The 21,657-nt window shown below is 43.0% G+C and overlaps 1 protein-coding gene across 6 annotated transcripts in view; it reads left to right on the top strand.

Annotated features, from left to right (window-relative positions):
* NBEA (neurobeachin) overlaps window positions 1–21,657 on the top strand; it is a 2,584,133-nt gene that overhangs the window by 2,431,954 nt on the left and 130,522 nt on the right. For all 6 annotated transcript variants that reach the window (XM_069640609.1, XM_069640605.1, XM_069640608.1 and 3 more), the window contains one exon: window positions 5,663–5,752. In XM_069640609.1, coding sequence (XP_069496710.1) covers window positions 5,663–5,752 — 90 coding nt within the window. The remainder of the gene's footprint in view (window positions 1–5,662; window positions 5,753–21,657) is intronic.

The following is a 21,657-nucleotide window of genomic DNA, read 5'->3' as shown; positions in this document are numbered from 1 at the left end:
CATCGGCGGCGACTCCTTTCTCAACCTTGCTCAGTGTGGGGCCAGGGTGTCCAATGGCCACTCAGAAAACACACAACCCAAAATCCAATTATAAAAGTGCCAAAGCCGTGTCTTTGCCAGCCCAGTCTCCACAAGTTCAACAAAATTGCAGGGGTCCAATTCCAGCTCCCACAGACCACGGAGCCTCCAGGGGTTTTCCTCTGGCGCTAGCAATGTCCCTCCGGTGGATGCCACACACTGGATGTCAGGCCGTCAATAATCCACTGAAAAAGGCCCTCCCTCAGGCAAGTCAGGCTGGCTCCGCTCCACAGCCAGCACACTAGATCTGTAGAAAAGGCGCTGGGGGTCGTCCTCCGGGTCCCAGTCAAAATCCTCGTCGCCAAATGTTATGTACAAAGGGAGGCTTTCACATAACCAGTAGTTTAAAGGTAAAGAACCTTTTATTTGCAAGTTGATGACATAAGACGACCCCCAGCAGGAGGAGTACAATCTTCCCACTAAGGCCCTGCTTCTTCACTGGCTCTCCTTGGAACCCTGCTACATAAGATGCAGTTCTATGTTCTATAGTATCTAAGTGACAATAGACATAGTGAAGGAAATATTATACACTCATGGTTTAACAGGTAAACATTGGAAACACTGCACAAAAATGCCAACCACAACATTCCTGTTTTTCTTTTCTCAATGTTTTCACCGGGTGGTTCACTACTAAACTCCCACTGCAACTCCCACCACCATCTATCCCCCTTGCCCGTTAACTGCCCCCCCATATAGACAGTAAGCAGTAATGCTGCGGCTGGCATTTTTCTTCTAATGCCAGCATAAAGCACCAGCATGGCTAGGAGACATACTCTGCAAGGAAACGCAACCACCCACAGAAATGTTTTGACCAAAGCATGGTTTAAATTTAAAACACCCCATATAGTACCGCACCATTGGATCCCTTACAGGCTGATTCAGAAATCTCAGGCAGCCTGCCATCAAATTGCCAGGCTTAGCCCTCAGTCTTAGCGGACAGGCGTTACTTACACCAAAAAGTTTTTGATCCATTGTAGTTTATGGGAAAGTACTGGTTCTTTGAGTGGCAAACACCTGGCAGGCTCCATGTTTTAGTATTTAGTAGCACAACCACCATTAAACAATAGTGGAACGAAATCCGATGACACCTCAGAATTCAAAAGGTAATACCTTATATCATTTCAGTATATTTAGCCCAGTAAAAGGCATCAAAAAGGGATTTTGTGTGGGCCCGTGAAATGTCTCCTGCTGGTAACAGTGTCATGATCTTGCTGGCTTTTGGGGTGCATTCCCACGAAAGACTCAATTTTTGTAGAAAACCCACTGAAGCACTCGCAGGGAGACGGTGTTGTGAGCTGGCATTGTGGAGAGCCGACCCCACTAAGCGAGAAGGCTCTCCTCTGACTCTTGACTCTGCTCGTAGGGTTGCCTTTCGGCTGCAGAACACCATGAGCCGCATTACGAATGCTAACAGAGTCACTGCGGCACTTGTCAGCAAGATCACCGCTCACTGAAGAAACTGCAGAAATGAATATGTCTAACCCAACTTATCAGACGTGCTGAATATATTTAAGTTTGTTAACAGTGTGGGATACAAATAAAAAGCAATATCTCAGACCATTAGTTGACAACAATAACGTTGGTAGGCTGCAGACGCTATCCTCCTAAGGGCTGTCAGTTACTTTGGTTCTCGAAGACACCGCACTTAGGTGCTGTGGATCACAGCTGCCACAAAAAGCCGCATCTTAAGCAGACATCAACATGAATTGAGTGCCTCGATTTTCTTTGTCCGTCTTTGTTGCTAGAAAAATATCTTAAGTCTGAAGGCATTAGCTGATGTAAACTATTGCAGTTTTTGTGCTGTTTGTTTATTTTTATGGTTCTTCTTGATGCTGTGATATCCGCATGTTCTCTAGAAATGTGTACAGAATACCAAGGACGTCATCATCGGCTGCCTTCAAAGGAGCCAATGTGTGCACTGGTTTGGTTTGTAAGAAGGTGGTGCACTATCCTTTAGCAGAATATAAGCAATTAATTGGGGATCATTGGAGAATTTTGCCATGCTTGACTGCAGATATGGATGTTATAGATACAAAGACCCTCTAAAACGGCCAGATTACAATTTTTTGTGTATTTGTGCTTTATAAAAATTATTTGATATAGCTTAACAGGCAGCCAGATTGCTGATTCAGGGTGCTATGCAAGGAGCGAGAGGTGAGGATAAAGTTGGTGGTAGAGCAGAAAGCAGGCAATTAGAGCCGAGGCAAACCGCTTGATTCATGTACCCACACAGAATGGAATTGGAGTATTTTCATCCCCTCTTGCTCTTCAGAACATTGGTTTCTAGTCGTAGATGCAACGGGAAAGAATTTCATAGCGCAGAGTTTTGTATGTGAACATACCATATCTTCCCTCATAACATTTCTTCTTTGTAAGTCGAAGAGCGTGTAAGCAATGGAAGGCATCCTTTTGAATCTGGTCTATTTGAATCGCTCTCTGAAACATGTATAATCAAGGAACTGTAATTATTTTATTTAATTGGAATTTTTCTTCAGCAATGGCCCTACCTAGAGGGTCTCTGAGCACCCTGCCAGGTTCAAAGGTTGAAAACGTGGGAAGTGAAACTGAAATTACAAAATAATGTCAGGGTAGCAAATGACGATTAGTATATTTTAGTGGTATCGGAAGTGGAGGGACAGGGTTATGTGTGGGTAAACGGGTATGTTTCGAGGCTCTTTCTGAAAGTGGTGTTGGGGGGTGCAGTGCAGATGTGGAGAGGTAGGGTGTTTTAGACTCTGGGTGCCCACTGGGCAAATGCTTGTTTTTGTGTCCATGTTAGTTTGCAGAGTGGGACTTGTAGGAGATGCTGGATTACATGTCTGGCGTTTGTGTGGGTGATGGGTCCGGTTTGTTGTGAAGGTACGGTGGGGGGAGTCCTTTAAAGGCAATTTGGGGTGTAGTGGGGCAGTGGAGCTGGGCGAGGGCCGAGGTGATGTATGCATGTTTAGTTAGGTGGAGGAGGAGTCTGGCTGCTGCTTTCTGTATTGCTTGCATGGGGCAAGGATGCTGCTGGGGATTCCAGGGAGAAGAGCATTGCTGTAATCTAGCTTGGTGAGAATCAGTGCTTAAACTGCAGTGCAGAAGTCGTCGGGAGGAAGGATGTGTCTGATCTTTCATCAGAGGTGTAGTTGTAAGTTGCATGCTTTGGTGATAGCAGATATGTGGTGTGTGAAGGAAAAGAGGGGGTCGAAGGTAAAACCAAGGGATTTTATATGTATGGAAAGGGATATGTGTGGGTTACCTGTGTTGAGTTCTGTCATCCAGGGGGTGAGTTTAGGTTTGTGTCTAGGGGGGCAGATGAAGTATTCTGTTTTGGAAGGGTTAAGCATGAAGAAGTGGGTGGCCATACAGGTGGGGATAGTGGAGAGACAGCTTTCTGAGGGTGTGGAGTGGTTAAGGGGCTGATTTTGTAGGTATATCTGTTATCTGCATATTGGTGGAGTTGGACTTTGTGTTTGTAAGGAGTCTGTCAAAGGGATTCAATATATAGGTTGAAAAGGAGTGGAGATGGGGAGAAGACTTGCGGTACACAGTACATGACCGGGTGGGATTGGATCGAAAAGGGAGCATGGAGAAAAAGTGTGTTCTGTCAGTAAGGAAGGAGGTGAACTAGTCGAGGATGGTAACTGAGAGTTTCATCCGGTGGTCTGTGATGTTAAGTAAATGATGTGGTCAATGGTGTCAAGGAGTACGACTAGTGCCGTTTGTCCTTTGTCAATGATGATGTGGAGATCTTTAAGGATGTGAAGTGTAGCAGCATCAGTAATGTGGCCAGGTCAAAAGCTTGATTGGAAGGGGTTGAGTCGGTTGTTTGTGGTGGTGTGCTGTTGCAGTTGGGTAGTTAAATGGATTCCATGATTCTAGTGAGGTATGGCAGGATAGTGATGGAGTGGTAATTTTTGGGGAGCGTGGGGTCAAGAGAGAGTTGTTTTGGGGAGGTGTGAGATTTCTCCAGTTTTGAGTGCAGAGGGATAGTGCCATGAGAGACAACAGAGTTAATGATGTTAAGCCAGTGGGGAGCAAGGGTGGTGATGCAGTTGGATGCAGCTTGAGGTGGCATGCATACATGAAGGTATATCCCTGTAATCAAATGTTAATGGAAGAGCATTCTAAACTGTGTATCCACAAATTACCCCACATTGTCTTCCTTTTGAGCTGCAGCCTGTTCTTGGGATTTGAAGTAAACTTTGGTTGGCTAGTATTAGGAGCATTCTGGATGTTATGTTTGTCATTATTGGGGCTTCAGCATGGATGCGTTTTGGGTATTACAGAGGGTTGTGATGGTATCAGGTGCATTCAATGGAAGCCAATGGTAAAATTCTGCCTGTTTCAGAAGTTAGGAATGTTATATTGTTGGGATTGAAAGAAATATAATTTGCATAGTGACGTTGGGAGTCAACAATGCATCCTACCACTAACGCTCCTATGCAGATTACAGGAATTGTTACACCAGGATAGATCCGAGTAGTGTTGTGAGGTGTTACTACTGATAATGTCATGGCATTCAGCTTCATTGCTAAGTCAGACACACACATTGAGTATCCTTGTGGTAGCTTCAGGGAATTATTTGTTTTAACACAGGTTTTATTGTTGTTTTCTTTGCACAGCACTCTTGTGCCCCTCGTTGCGACATTTGTATGTAAAAAGACATTTTAATGAAAACAAAATAAAGGAAGAGAGAACCGCATAGGCTTTACCTTTTAGACATTGTGTGATACATTGATGTATGATTAGAGGTAGGTTGACTATGGGGCGAGCAGTGTTTACCTTTTTCCTCATGCTTGGTACTGATCATAAGCCAATAAATGAAATTCGGCAATTTCAACTAGATTTTGACTCTAACCTGGAGATTTGTGTCTCTCCGAGCATGTCTTGTTTCTGATTTGTTACCAGTATAAAATCATGGTGTGATGAATTATGCATTTTAACACTGCTGTTTTGGATTATAATCTGCGGTTAAAATGCAAGTCAAGTCACCCGCATACTTCTCGAAATTTGACATGGATAACAATCCTTGCTGAATATTCCTTCAATGTGATATCAGACAGAAATGTTTTGTTGTAATACATATGTCTTGTATCCTTTTTGTAACATGCTGTACCCCATCGTTTATCTTATAATTTACAATATTTTTTTTTCTTACGTACAACTCTTCCTGAAAAATGCCCCAATGAAGATTCCAGAGGCGTACTTTATTAGAGATCCCTATACTTTCCTCCTTACGGGCAATTTTATGAAGGTATTTGACTGTGTGTATGTACAAATTACTGAGAAAAAACGTGTCGTATGTGCATCCTGCGACCATAACTGCATGTCACCACAGGTTACCATTTCCACTCCTAACCAGAGCTCTAGAAAAAAAGAATGGTTAGCTGGTTAACTGAAGCGTGCCCAAAATGAGAAGCAAAGCTTGTCTACAAAATACTAACACTTGGCTGAGCCCGCAGCCTGGGAGAAGAGCACTCGGTGGATTTCTTGGACATTTTTCATGGCTGACTTGGGATATGCTTGCATTGTCAGTGTGTGTGTTGACCTATGGCTTTGATGTATAGCGATGATGACACCCGCTCTCTTTTCCCCGCAGGCCATGGAAGCGCAGATACAGAACTTTGGGCAGACGCCGTCTCAGTTGCTCATCGAACCACATCCACCTCGGAGCTCTGCCATGCATTTGGTGAGACATCCCTGCTTTCTGGGAATAGATTGCATTTATAACACTCGATGAAATGGCAAGTTAATGTTTTCATGCAAATGCGTAATGCTTTCCAAAAGTAAACCACTTAAAACTCCAACATAGAGATACAGATCTGACAACGCCACTAGGAGGCTTCCTGCAAGCAATTCACCAGCCAGATGATCGATTGGGAGGTTTTGGGTTCAGTTTGTGACTTGATGCTTAACACACTCCGTGATTGTGGACTTTCTGTTCATGAAACAGTTCATCATGTAGTAGGAAATTGAGCTGCTAGGACAAGATTGAAATGGGAACTAGATGGGATCATGTTACGACCATGGTCCGGGGCCATAATATTGTTGATCATTCACTGGCGGTGCTTCTCTCCTTTTTTGACAGCTGAGACCCTTCCAGCTCTGCGGTATACCTTGTTGCCCACTAGTAGATAACACAAAACGATTTTCCTCACTCACAAAAACACACGATCGTAGCAGGGTAGTTCACTCATTTGCTTAATGCAACAAGAGTTGTCCCTACAGAGATGGAATCTCTGTTGAACGCTGGGTTGGAAGTCTAATGATAAATGAACACAGACATCCATATGTATGGCTAAACTGACATCAGTTTATAGGAACAAGTCATTTTATCCAGTGCATTTAAAGCATATTATAACATATTTAAGGCAATGAAAAACATTTTGGGCGACGTTAATAACTAAGCAGTAATAGCCAGTTTGAAGGTGGTAATAGACCAGCATCTAAATAAATAACAGATGGAGTTAGATTCATTATGTTGTGTAAAATAATGGGCCACGCTAGTACATAACCCATTGTTCTACAAACTACACCTAAGATGTCCGCCATAGAAATGAAGACTCAGACTTCATACAGAGCCCCTCTTCCATTTCCATTGCATCCACAGTAATTAGCATGCCACAGAGTAGCTAAGAGGAAAAGGTGGAGAGGTGACCAGGACGAATGCAGGAAGTTGTGAGCATAATTATAATTGTTCTTTTTTTAACAGCCTAATATCAGAAATTGGTTTCCAAGTGTGGGATCGGGATTCGAACCTGTGTTGTGCTGCGTTGTCTTGCTTGCAAGGCAAACGCGTTGCCCCTGAGCTATCCCCCCTCACAAGGGCCGGTGCAGTCGGACAAGGATTTACATTAGATGCTAACTAAACATAGATTATAGAATCACCTAAAATTCATCCTAATATTATAAAATTCATCCTAATATTAAAGTACTATCATAAATGTGTATTCTACATAATATTTTGTGTATCATTATATAGGTAATGCTTATTATTATAAATTTAATATATGCTTAAGGTGAACAATGGCTGTGGTCCAAGAGGGAAAAAAAGTTGTCAGTTTGTATCTGAGCCAACCCTCTGTCATCTCTATTGGCTGGAAAGAACGTTCGAACTAAAATGGACCTCAATACACATAGAGGATGTGTGCAGCCCAACCTCCTGTATGTTGTCACAAGGAATGTCAACATTCTTATGGAGGTCAAGAAGTATATCTCGCATATCTGTTTTCTTAATGTGAATTTTACAATGCTCGCCCAGTGGCCAAGTCTGTTATTTCTATGTATCAAGACAGTGTCAGATTAATGTGTTTGCCAGCAGCACTGTAGAGCTATTTTTCTGGTGACAGATCAATAGGGATAATAAATAGCTGAACACTTTACAATGGCGTTTATATCCATAGTGTCATTGCTCTTCAATTCGATTTCTTTTGTTCGATTTAAGGTCAAATGAAAAAATACAAACATTTATCACAAAGATCACATTGTGCCCAGACCACTTTCTCCACTTTATAAGTATATATTACACACAGTTAAAACATGTTAGATCACAAAGGACGTTAGCAAAAAATTGTTGATTTTTTTCTATAAATGGGGAAACCAAGGAGTCTTAAGCATTATTTAAAAATACTTTTCTAATATTTAGCATTGTAATGCGATTTAAAAGATTTACAGAAGCAATAGATTTAATTATTCAAAATACTGTTTTCAAGTCATTTAACCAAAGAGCAGCTGCTTCGGCTGCGTTCTCCCTAGACTACAGCTTTAATAAAACCAACAAAAAATGATACCCCATTGTGGCACTTAAGGTGATCGTTTGCCATACGGATTTGTTAGCTTCTAAAACGTGCTCTAAGGAGCCTCCAACTTTTCCCCCACAATAATCCTACTCTAAACAATATTTCCGTTAGCGTCTCAACATGGTCCTCGCAGTCAGCCACTACCTTCATCGCTGGGGGCATTTTGTCATCCTCACTTGCAAATAATAACAGAGGTTTGCTCTAATCAGTAGGTCAATAACTTGCAACAAACTTTCCACAATGGTAGTTCGATTAAATAACACTGAGGCTTCTCATCCCAATTTAGTTCTCCGAAAACCATTATTGATATTAATTTAGATAAATCAGTTAGATTGGTACTGATACACCTTTAAAAAGAAATGATTTTCAAATACATCTTACACTCTGAGAATACTTCGAGGAATCTCCCACTCCAATGTGGAAAATATTGTTTTAGATGCCGCTCTTGGTATTTATGTCAAATGTTTTGATATATTTACATAATCAGTCCAACAGGATCTAAGGTTGTTTGATCAGCCGTTTTACTGGAAAGGTTTGTTTTGTTATACAGCAGCGTCCTCTATGATCTCAGTGCCTGAATCGCAAGGTATGTGTCAAACTTAGGAAGCCTTTCCACAGTGTTCCCTTTCATTGATCAATTGAAAGTTGATAATCAACATTCAACACTTCACAGAGCAAGGAAAATATAATTTGTAATGTTTTCCCCTCAAATACCTTGATTACAGGGTCAGTTGGAGCAATACCCTTACTCTGATCAAACCAGGGTAGCCTACCAGCACGTTGTTGCTGTGGCATGGGCCTTGGTGGAGTAATATCAACCTCTACATAGTATTTTTGAGTCAATTAGAAAACGAGATAAGGTATAAGATTGGAATTCAAAGAGACTTCGCGCTATAAAGAACTGTGGTTTGTGGAAGTAAGCTCTACAAGATGTACAACTTTATATTTAATGTAGCATATGAAATATTGAAACAAAATGAAAACAAGAAAAAAGATAGGGGAACATAAATACATTTTCAAGTTTCCTACCCTCTGTCAGCCAAGTCCTCATTTGGAATCCTTAGAAAACATTACCAGCATTATATCTTTATTAATCATTTAATTGACAGTAATTGAGCAATAACTCTGATGGGCAATATGGGTAGCAACTAAGAATATTAAATCATCTGCATAGGTCAGCAACCACAAATGACCCTTACATGAGTTTGGGGGGGGCACTGGGGGCATGGGTGAGTGTGAGCCTTAATCAAGGATACCAGTAGTTCTGCTAGGGAAAATATTAAATAGAAGTGGTGCTAGTATTTATCCTTGCTTTAATGGCCTCCCTGTTGTGATCCTAAACCTTTATTCCCCCATTATTCCTAAATAGACCTCTGCCTATGTAATTCCCTCCTATGGAATGAAAGGAGATTAAAGAATGACTTTGGTAGACTCAATTTTAACAATTCGAGACAAGGTGTCCCCCGGTTTATGCTGTCAAAAGCTCTGGATAAATCTACAAACCCTATATATAGGGTTAGCCTTTTTACTTGTGTATACTGATACGTCATTAGGCAATGTAAGACAGTTCTCATTAATGGTGGACTCTTAGCTGATGCATAATGAATAACATTGTTAGTTGTCACCAAATTTGATAATTCCTGAAACATCAGTTTAGCAAAGAATCCCCCTTCATATTCAGCGTAACAATCAAGAGCTACCTGTCACCTTTTTGACGAACCAGTAAAATGCCATTTCTTTCCACTCTTGTAGTAAGTTCCCTCAATTTCCTACTTTATGAAAGATAAAAGAAGCAGTGATGACTATTCACTAGAATGTTCTTGATCGTTGCAGCCGATAAGCAATCAGGCCCAGAAGCCCATGAGAACTTCAAGGTCTATATTGCATCTAATACAGAAGTCAAAGTTATCAAGAGAAAGGATTGTCTTTACCAGGTTTTAGTTCCAACTCCCATCTATTTTTACCATCTTTAAGCTCAAGAACATTAGTTGTGTTCAGGGCCAGATAGCTTCGGGAATACGTATAGCCTCTGATATACGTTCATTCCCTCTAGAGTGTGCTTTTGAGACATTTTGGACATTTATGAATATTTCTTTTAACTGTTCCTAGCATTTTTGACCAGATCGTAAATTGCTCTTGTTTTCTTTACCATTTTACCCTGTTGGAATAGGCATGTTTAAAGGTTGTGATATTGTTATTAGCGCAATATGAATTTATATTTCCCAAAATGTTTTGAAGGTGTTGTAAGTGGTTTGATCTATTTTGCATATTCATTATGCAGAGAAAACCCCCCTGATCACTCCTAACAGAGCAAGCACACCCCAAAATTTTGGGACAAGAACCACACAGTTCTTGTTCTGATTATTTTGTTCTGATTATTCTGCTTTATCTATCTGTATATAAAAGTCAAAATGTGTTTGTGGCAGGATTTGTAGCGAAGCGTTGTTCCTTATACAATTCACCAATCTGCACCACATTTTGCATAGTTGCCTGTAAGGACCCTCCAGACATTACTGGCAACATAACATTCGGATGATCCACCCCGTTCCCTGGAGTTCGGCACCATTCAAAATTTGTTTGTGGGTTTGTGGCTTGGCAAAGCATTGTTTCTTATACAATTCCACACTGTTCGCCACATTTTGTATAGTTGCCTGTTAGGATGCTCTGGACATTACTAGCTACATGGCATTCGGACACCCCACCCCTTTCCCTGGATTTCAGCACCTTCATACAAGAGACAGTTGCCTGAAATCGGCCAAACATGAATGTGGTCGTAGACGGACCAGTCCTGACACGAGGAACAAAACTCGAGATCCAGGTCCTAGGATGCACGGTTTCCAAGAAATGTGCACCACAATGCACTGCAACGAGCTGCACCATGCCAAGGTGAGGCGACAGGTGGGGAGAGAGCACAGAAGGTCCCAGTATGCAGCCGCACACCAACTCTCCCCTCCCCCCAACGTCTGCTCTGGGGCATGTCAGCCAGCCACACGCGCTCATTCTAAGTGCAGTTTACTTCAGGGTGTCGAGCACATCAGGCGATAAGCGAATCGGAAAAAGCGGCCTAAAGGATCACTGTTATCATGTCTGTGTACAGAACCTGTTAGGAGAACGGGTACTTATGCTAGTTTAAAATAATCAAATTTAAAGGTGTCCCCTAACTGTATGCTGGGGACATGACCCACAATATTCCATACAAAAACAGGCAGCCTGCCCAGAGAAGAAAAATAACTATTTCTGCAATTTTCTCACTAATATTTCAATTCACAATGCATCAAAACATCCATTCATATAGATTAAATCTGAGTAACTATTCTAGACAAAATATGTACACTTATCAATGCGACCATTCAAATTATTACTATTTATCGGCATTACATTTCAATGCAAAAAATCTCCATATTCTCATCAAAACTTTGCAATGTATGTTTCACTTAGTTTTCTCTAACACCATCAACAAGTGTTGACATCAGAGAAAATCATGCACTGGAATTCCATATAACTTTCTTATTCTCAGGGTAATATTGCTCTAGATGTGTGCTACTGCTGGTTTCAAGTTTAGGCATTGTGGTAGATCAGAAGAAGGAGGCGGACACAGAGGTGGCATTTCTACCCGTGACTGTATTCAAACAATAACCAAAAGTACTGTCTATCCCTGCCAAAAGGGGACTTTCCCTACCTGACTGAAATCTAACTAGGGTGCTCGTTGTCAGTGAGGTATTACAAATCAAAATAGTCTGTCCTCCATCCAAAAACGACCCTATACTGACCCTACTACTAAAAGTTGTATCAGCCAACAAAAACAAACAAAAAGGGTTCCAGGAGGAGGTCTCCCATCTCCTGTAAAGGCTTTTTCAGCCATAATTGTCTATCTTGAGATAGTTCCATTGTGACGTAGTTAATCAGTTCCTTCTCTCAAGCTGTCAGCCTTTGGAGACTGAACCACCCCTGAATCCGACCTTTCACCCCTTTCCTCCTCCTCACCTGAAGATTGGTCTTGAACAGAAGATATCTGTGGTCTTCTGGCGCGGTAATCCTCTCCTTCTTCCTTTCTTTTTTTTTCTGGGAAAGTGTCTTTCTCGCGGAAGGAAGCCACAGTGTACTGCTAAGACAAGCACTACCTGCGGCCCCTCTTCCGAGAGGAACAATCTGGGGAAAAAGCCTGTCAGCACAAAAAACCCCAATGGCAGGATAGTAGCGGCAGCGGTCTGCCGTGGAGATACCGAGTGGAATGTGGGCTCTGAAGGCACCGGAAGGAGGGCAAGGCGTTCAGACCAGGAGTAACAGGGAAGTAACGGAAGACAATGGTGAGAAAGCAGCGAACCAACAAGCACAGAGAAGGAGTGCAGCAGGAGAGACAGACCGCAAGAGACAACCGCAGAAGCTCAGAAAAAGGTAAGCGAAGAAGAAGGCAGAGAAAGAGGAGGCAAGCGAGCCTGAGGAGGAGCAGCGGAAACTGAGGAGCGGCCCGAAGCTCAACTGAGAAGGGAAAAGAGAGAGCCAGAGAAAAGGAAAGAAAAACACGCACACAGCAACTGGAAGAAAAACACAGCCGGCAGGGCTGACCAAGCGGGTTGCAACGCACTGTGAACAGGGAGGTTTTGGCTGATAAGCCTCCCGCTTCACAGCGTTGGAAAAACTAGACCGCTACAGCGACGTCCGAAAACGTGGTGGGATGTCGCAATGTCGGCCCGTCAGCCGCGATTGGGACCATGATGTCCAAAAAGGCGGCTCATGACACAAGCATCCTCAGTCTTGACTTCTTTACAGTTCCTTGTTTCCTTACTCAAGGCTCTTGGCCACTATTCCTCAGGATTTCTTTTGCCTCGCGATCTCTCTCATCTGTACTTGTTTCACTGTCTCTCATTCCACAGAGCACATTATCCCTAATCCCTTGTACCACTTTATCTTCCAAGCACTTCCACTTATGGGAACCACCATGTGGGTTCTTCTGTTCCACTTTGCTGTTGTCTTGCCAACCACTGAGACATGTATTTTTCAGTCTTTTGACTTTCTTCAGTATCTTTACTGCTCTTGTAATCACGGGGACAAGTGTGAGGAGTCCCTCTGTCTGATATATACTCTGATGCTTTCACACTGATTGGGACGAGTACGAGTCCCTTGGAATTCATTATATGTTCTGCAGTTACACAGTTACTGGGATGAGTATGGTGAGTCCCTTGATTCATTAGACTGTTTGTTGCTTTTACCATTAGTGGGATGTGTATGATGAGTATCTCTGTATTCGTTATAGTCTTTACTACTGTTACAGACACGGTTATAATGAATCTCTCGTATTCGTGATGCTCTCTGTTGTTTAGCACCTGCCCATGGCCTCTCCTGCCGTTCCTGCTACCTCTAGCTTGTTGGGTTGTTGTCGCTGGTACTTCCTTTGGGGTCGGGATCACATTCGTCTCGAGTAAGGCTTCCTCTCCTTCTCTGCTTCAATCTGGGTGGTTCTGCATAGTATCCTGCTGGATGGTCTTGGTGTCGTTATCGGACCACGCCATCCACCTTCTGAAGGTGTCTACCTAGCTAGTCCACAGGGATCTGTCACCCAGGAGACCAGGACACAGCCATCGCTATTGGATCCAGTTCCTGGGGGTGGACCAATGAGAGAGGATCACCTGGATGGGGGGGGGTCCTTGGGGAGTGGGAGTGGGAGTTGGACACTGATGGGTGAGATGCAGTATCCCCCTTCCTTTAACACATTTTCCCCATCCAACCACATAGGATATGCCAAAACACTGCCCCCTGTTTTCCGACATGAACACGTTCACACAACATGAAAGACAACAACCTAACACCAGAGCCGTTTACCTGACATGTCCCAATACAAGGGTCAGGCAAAGTCATGCAATTGACCAGAATCACACACAACTGACAGTCCTTTCCCTTGTCATGAGGCCTACCCCCGGGCTTCAGGACCAAGCCCATCAGCTCCGGAAGCAGGCATCCAGAAATTTCTTAAAATCCCAACAGCCCCGGCTGGGGGCTGTTTGGGTTCAGTCCTGGCCCCTTAGGCGCCAGGCTCATCATAGAAATCAGTCCTGGCGCCATAGGCGCTAGGATCATAGACTTTACTTACCTGATGCAGACCATGCTGCAAGTGAGTCCAAGCCAACGTGAGGGCTGGTTGGGACTATTTTTTACTCGGGCGTGGTTCTGGGGAACTTCTTACCTGGAACTACTTTGGAGGCTATTTGAACCACGCCCGAACAGCAGCACACGCTTCACGTTATTCTGCATCCAGCAGCGTAACGCTCACCGTGCCTGCAGTCAGCATCCAGTCTTCTGCCATGCTCGCCTCGAATCTGGAGCTCCTAAAACAAAGAGGAAAGAAAAGGACAAGGTTAGAAAACAAACTATTTTCTAATTCCTCACCTGATTCCGGGTCCATCTCGCCTCCGGACCTGGAAAGAACATCATTTCAGTACGTGTCGCATCTCCAGCTGCAGCGCCGCGCCATACTCACCAGTCCTCGCAGCATCTTTCGATTCGGCAGTGCCTCCATCATTTCTTCGCCGAACTCCGGCACCTGGGAACAAAAGAAAACAACCAGGTGAGCCGAGAAAACCAACAAACATAACTCTTACCACCAGAGGCATTCTATAACTCTCCACATCTTCATGTGCCGCACCTGCAAAGAGAGAGAAAAACAACACGTTAAACACGTGCAACATTTACCAGACAGCGTCGGGTAATACAGACTCTTGCCTGAGCGCCACCAGCTACCATGAGAGCATCTTCTCATGAACTCTGCTGCAAGACAAGGAAGGAAGGGGGGAACAAGAGTGAACATCGGACATATTGAACTCTATGAACTTGTTACTTAATGGTCCTCGCCAGGAACCTCAGAGTCAATACTCTCCGGAACTCTCCCATGCCTTCAAACCAGTGAAGTAAGTGGCATCAACGCGCCCCTGCAATCCATGCAGGATGGAGAGCTCATCTTTCAAGAGTATAAGGTGAGATTGCTGAGAGGGCACTTCGGAGGTGATTAGTGGGGAGGACTGTGGGGGGTGCCATCACTTGAATCCACGGGTGGCTAAATCCATCTCTCCACTGGCAGGAGAATACGTCTACGGGTCAAGCAGACAAGATTAGGAGGGCCAGTCCAGTCAGTAATCTCTGCACTACGCATCACGTTGGTGGAGACCGCAGCCGTCCAGGTCTGACCGACGCCCCTGTGGGAGCCAGGTGAGCGTAACATCTCTTCCTCACAGGGCTAAAAGGTGGAACCCGAGAGGACAGGACGAGCAAGGCAGACCGTACGAGGTGAGAGCTAACTCAGCAAGGCAGTTCAAAAGGAGGAGAAAGACGGCGTATAACGAGAGGGTGACAAGGAGAGAAGCAACATTGCCCTTTCAAACCAAGGCCTGTGAAACCGCTGCAGAAGGAATCGTAAGACCGTGAACAATAGCCAGCGTGTGTTGCAACAGATGTCAATGGTACACGAGACCCTCCTCTGCTGATTACCAAGCCAGGGAGAGATGCTTGGCTCAGTGGTACCAACCTTGGCTCCAAAGAGAAAGAAAGGCAAGGGGTTCATCACAGCCATTGAGTCGAGGGGAGCGTCTATTAGAAACCGAACTGTGTTGAATGAAAAGTAGCGAATGGCTAATTTGACGGTGTGACAGGCTTCAAGAGCTATTTATGTAAAAGGGGGAAAACCAGCAACAGAGGAGTCCGGCACCACGTGGGTGCTCACGCAGGAAACTCTGGGCAATTATGTGCTGGTAGAAACTACTGTAACCAGAAGGCCTTGGGAAAGTTGAAAAGAAGTCAAAGTGGCCATACAGGGGTCTTGTAAGACCCTTTTTACAGTCGAAAGTCGTTGACTGACATATGATTGTGAAGCTAAGGGTAATGAATCCGCTTGGTGAAATTTGTGCATGGACAGTGTGTTGCATAGGTTGGCAAGAGTGAACCCGGCTGAGGGATGCTAACAAAATGTAGCAAATCTTGAAGTCCCATGAACAGTGTGTTGACAGGAGTGAACCCGACCAAGGGATGTCAACAGTGAATTGTTTGAAAAGACATTAAGATTCGTAAATGCAAGGAGCATTGTAAGACATGGGGAAGTGGATTGTCCCCCTTTGCATTTGGATCCGAGCCCGGCAGAGGGAGATCCCGAAAGAAAGGCCTGAGCCCAATCGAGGGAAGCCTAGGGGTATAAGCCCGACTGAGGGAGATCCAGGGGTGGAATGTCATAATCCAAAGTCCATTGGAAAGGGACTTGTAGTTTGTTTTGTTGAATATATCAGGCCCTCGAAGGCAAAATACTTTATTGAGAAGAGACTTAACCATCGAAGAACCTGATAACTGGTATGGAACTGCCGGCATGTGCTGGGAAAGCTCAAGTGTGTGCTGTGCTCAGAAGATCCACTTTGTCCCGTGCTCAAAACGTGGGCAAAGGAGACTCCTGGCAATCACATCCTGACTTATTGTTTGTGAACACTTCTTTCTTTATTGAAAACCCTATCCCACACTCTTTCTGTAATTAGTTGTAAGGATTTGGAAACATTTCTTTTTTAGTATAGGTCTTTCACTTTGACAAGACGCCACAAGGACAGCCTTATTTTTCATTTGATGGTCGAAGCTTGCTCCCATATTAGATTTAGGTTTAGGTTAGGCATTTTTCCACCCTTTGAACTATGATCACTTGTGTTTGTCTTTACTTTTGCCACCATGAGTTCCTTATAGAGGTCACGCCATCACCTGGTTATATTTGCCACACACAAGAGTCTGCTCCCTGCCGTCTTCTGCACTGCCGGTTTCCATCTTAGTTCTTTACATCCTCTCAACTGAGGACCTCCCGGAATGCCCTGGCTTCTCTCTCCCAGGTTGAAGCTTCCCGGGCTTCACCTGCTTGGTGAATGCAACCTCCTAATGCAAGTCCTTCTTTGCTTTTTATGCATCTGAGCTAGGTCCTCCCCAGGGGAGGATCTTTGTCTTCCTTCTCTTTCTCTGGAGTATTCTTTCTTACTCCATAGTTCCCAATCTTCCCAGTACTCTGTCTGCCATGGAGGAGTGATCAGCATTACTCCACCACTCTTCTTCTTCTCAGTGGATCTGTGTTGGATTTTAATACTGCATGTTGTATTACAATAGCATATAGTGGTCTGTTCAGGATGTGACGTCTGAGGCAGTGATGGTCTGAGAGAGGGTCTTGGTCAAGTGGGACCGGGAGTTCGTTCCCAGAGCGGGAGTCCTTGTCCCCAAAAGGGGAGTCTCGCCCTTTGAGGTCCCACTGACCGCCACACCTAGGGGGAATGTTGCATAGCGGGCTCACCTCTCTGACCTCACAGGGAAGGGCTCCCCTCTGGGGAGAAGTGACGAGATCTCATGAATCATCAGAGCATGCATATAAAATATAGGGTGTGATGGTGAACTATTTAGTCTACAGACAGGGGTTTAGGATTGAAGATTCTATTTGTGGAGAGCACAACATCTAGGTTATTTTAATGTGTCATGTAAGCATGACACTTAATTTCTACTTGCCATTAGGAGGCTGCTTGAAGTAAAGGCCTTTCTTTTCTGGTATTAAAATAAATTACTTTGGTTATTTAAATTGACATTCATTTCATGGAGTTAAAGTGGGAAAACTAACCTCCCTCCTATTTAACTTGAAGGATATAACTTAACTCTGTGTTTCTCTTTCTTTGCAAAGTATGGTTTCCCCATGTCCAGAGGTTGAACCCTTCCTGCAAATATTTGACATCTTTTACACCATCTCATGCATCTGGGCATAAATTATCCCTGTGAAAGCCCAGGAATTAATTTGTTTGACTACTGCCTGAGCATATTAAGTGCCTTGCGCAACATTAATTCTGGAGCACACTTTTTTAAAAACAAATCTCCACAATGTTTTCCCTTACAGCTTAGCCTACATCCAGTTGCCTGGCCTAGCTAGTCAAGGAGTCCCCTAAAAGACTTTAATTTGCTATCAGGAATGTTACCTAATTCCTGAAACATATATCTAAATGCACAGGTATTATTATACTCACTTTTGGCTTGTCTTTTAAAGGCACAGGACAGGTACGATCATCTACAGCTCTGAAATGTGAGTTCTAGTCACATTCTGTCACCTGCTTTCAAAATCCCTCTCAGGCAATGTGGTTCTGTCTTGGGAAATGCTGCTGCATTAGTCTTCCACTGGAAAAGGCCTTCTTAAGGGGATTTCCATCAGCTACATCCAAATAAGAACCCCACTCAGCACTTCTCCTGTCAGGAAATCTCCCTCCATATAAAGATTTCCCAAGAATCCTCTGTTTTCTGTGTATTTGCCATTAAATACTGGATAAACTGAAGGCAATGCAGTGTCATTTGATGCAGAGTTTTCTGGTGGGACAGAGCTGGAAATATGTTCTCTTCAGATACTAACACTCCTTTGTCATGATTCAGCCAGTGTATTTTGCATGTGACAATTAAAGGTTTTTCCTTCTCCGATTTGAAGTTATGGTGAATTTGGACTGAAATCTATTTTTCCCCATAACTTTGGTTATCAGTCGGTATCATTATTGAAGCCTCAGGATTTGAAAGTGTAAGAAAGTTCTGCTTCAGACATTTCTCAGGTACCAATAAGTTTTAATATGAAATATACAAATTAAAAAATGTGCACAAATTAATACATGCTGTTTATATGCAAATGATGGGAAATGCTTTTCTGAATTCAAATAATTTTTTGTTTTTTAAATCGAGCAAAGTGTTCCGACTTTATGACCAATAATCTGATTTCTTTTTGGTGCAACTAAATCAATGTATTTGTTGTAACATTGCATGTTTCCATCAAAATGTATTAGGAATTTAAAAGCTGGCTTAGGCACCTTGAAATCCCAGGCCATGAAACAGACACATAACAAATAGTTACATATTACCATACTACACTTCTGCAGGAGGAGACTGCTTGGAAACCTTATCTTTTGATGCATTGTCTTACTAAGAAAACAAACCCTAACCTCAGGACCTGGCTTCACCCATAGCCTGTTAGATGCCTCAAACATGAGAATTGTGGGATGCAAAGAGGACCTATTTCCTTGAATTTTGTATAGTTCAAAATATGCTCAGAATACATAGAGCTGTATCTGTTTGGCTAAATTAATAGAGTTGGTACTGATTAATGATGAGCTGTTCTACCAGAGAGCTAAATAAACACTGGTCTTGGGAACAGCTTTAATTAATAAAGGCCAGGTGTCAACTGCATTTGATCATTTCTCACAGAACATGAAAAATGGAAAGCAATGCAATGGTGTATTATATTCTTAATTCAGCATTTCATAATGCGGTTTAATTGTCGAATAACTAATGCATTTTACTTTGTTATTGCTTTCTCACACATATTAAATATAATAGTTGTTGAATCATTTGCATAACATTGCTGTGCAAAAAGCAATACCCTTTGAATGTAATGTGCTTAAATGTAGTTTGAGGAAATGTAAATTATCAGGTGGACGTAGTCATGCACAATACATTTTCTTTAGTAAAAACACGTTTCATTCACATTAAACAATCTTGACAGTGTACAGTCAGTGGGCCTCATTACAACCCCGGCGGTAGTGGTGCCGGTAAAAATGGCAGGCTGCCGCCAGAGTTGTATTTTTTTCTGGCGCCTGGCTTTAGGGAATCACTGGGGCATTACAGCCCCAGCGGTCCGTGAAGCCAGGCGCCGGAAAATGTTACTCCCCATTCCCATTTGAGGCCAATAGGAATCAGTGGGAATGGGGAGGACGGTAGCACCGGCACCGTTCATAATGGTGCCGGTGCTACCATGAACGTCTGTAAGCGGGTGCCGTTCTGCCCGCCAGGTTAGAACTCGTGAGTGCGAGGTCAACCGTCTCGCAAACTTGTACAGTGCCGGTGAGCCAACCGGCACCGTTGTTACTGGACCGGCAGGGTCGTAATGGCCCCCAGTATCTCTTTGCATATGTCATTGCTTTCTTAACCCAAAGTAAAATTGGACCTTTCCAGAGTTCTACTTGGTTTTATACCTTAACTTAGATAAGCACTTCACTTATATTTGACATGGCTCAAAGGTGGTGTACATGATGTTCATTGTTCCATTTAATTCTCCCAAAATCCTTGGCAAACCACCCTTTATTGCTTATAATTTTGCATCCATCCAAACAACCCTACGTTTATACCTCAATATTAAGGTAATATCAGAAATATTAAATCATGTTTTCATTGTCTTGTCAAAGCTCTTCAAAATAAATGGGACAGATTAAATGTGAAACAGCAGTCAAGTGTTAGTTTTCCATCTGAAAACATTATTTATTGTGACCGCCATGACTCAAAATCAAGTTTCAGATATAAAATGTGTTCATGGTTACCTGCCACCTTTTTAAAACATTTTGTAATCCATGTACTTTAAAAAGTTGACCAACGCATGTGGGCAGTGTTACACTGATAGGGTAAAATTATGAAATTAAGTTGCCCCCCCCGTTCTAAGCACACTTTATGCCCAGTGCCTCAATATTAAACTGGTTGCCCCTGGTTAGCTCTTTAAAGATGGTGCATTGATATTACAAAAAGGCGGGCAGGGACTCCGTTCTGTAATTCCAAATCAACACCTGCCACCTTTGCGAATGCACATTCTGGAAATGGGATTTCCTAATTTGTTTAGAGGTGTGCCTTTTACAAAAGAGCCAATCTGATTTTCCATGTGCATGCTTTTTGTAATCAAAGGATGCACACGGGTAATGAACCCAGGTGTTTAAGAGAGACGGTTCAAATACAATGCACGTCACAGAAGTCCACATTGGAAGTGAGAAGGATGGGTCCCCCTGGACAGCCTCCAATATCAGGGGCTGCATAATGTACATACTTCACCTCCCTGATGGGGTGGTCCTGACCTCCTTCAGATGTTTTATTTGCTTTACACCTTCAGTAACGCTGTCAGTAGGGTGGATCCATGCTGACCGAATTAGTGCGAGTGAAAAGCCAACAACATGCTGTGCAGCTCCTCGGTGTGTTCAGGATCGCATTTTATTTTATTTTTAAATAATGGGGCACCATTTCCTTAGCTGCAAATGCCATGGCTAGTGAGCATGACACCAGATGACTTCTAGACTTGAATAATCGGGGGCATGGTTGGAACAAGGGCAGAATCCTGTTTTGTTTTTTATCAATGTTATTCAAATGCCCTAGCATCCCTTTATGGGTCCACCTGTTCTCAGGCTCTCCTTTTTCCCCATCGTACATGTGCACATTTCCGAGATTAGTTAATTTGATACCCTTATATTGAGTAATAATACAATCTACTGATGGAGCGCTTGGCAGAAGGAGAAATCCAGAATTAGAACCTATATAGAACCTATATAAAATCTGTTAATATTATTACTGGAATACACACAAACCCAAACCTATGATTTAAACACATTCCAAATTCTTAGGAAATGTAGTTATTCTCAATAAATATGAAATACATTTTTGACATGTTTCTATAGCGTGTACTCTTAGCCATATCTCCTAGCACATTGGGAACACACATTTGAAAGAAGGAGTACCGAAAACCCATGACACTTGATACATTCTATAATTAATACATTCTATAATTTCATTTGCACTACATCCTTACTCCCTAAACCCAGTTGCTGAGAATGGGGCATTGGAATTTTTCCCAGAGAACGTAGACCTTGAGTGTTGCTTAAATTATTGATTCATTGACCTGAATCTGCTTTATCAGCTGGTGAAACTTGTTCATGTATTCCTGTACAGATCAATGCTTTCTCTCAGGCGACACAACTTCAAATCCGGTGAAATGTAATTGAGCATCTGCGCTCATCTTCCTAGT

The sequence above is a fragment of the Ambystoma mexicanum genome, chromosome 7q (assembly GCF_040938575.1).
Source record: "Ambystoma mexicanum isolate Mex_15411 chromosome 7q, UKY_AmexF1_1, whole genome shotgun sequence".
Taxonomy (NCBI): Eukaryota; Metazoa; Chordata; class Amphibia; order Caudata; family Ambystomatidae; genus Ambystoma; species Ambystoma mexicanum.
Note: the sequence above shows the minus strand (reverse complement) of the source record. Positions and strands in the feature narration are given on the sequence as shown.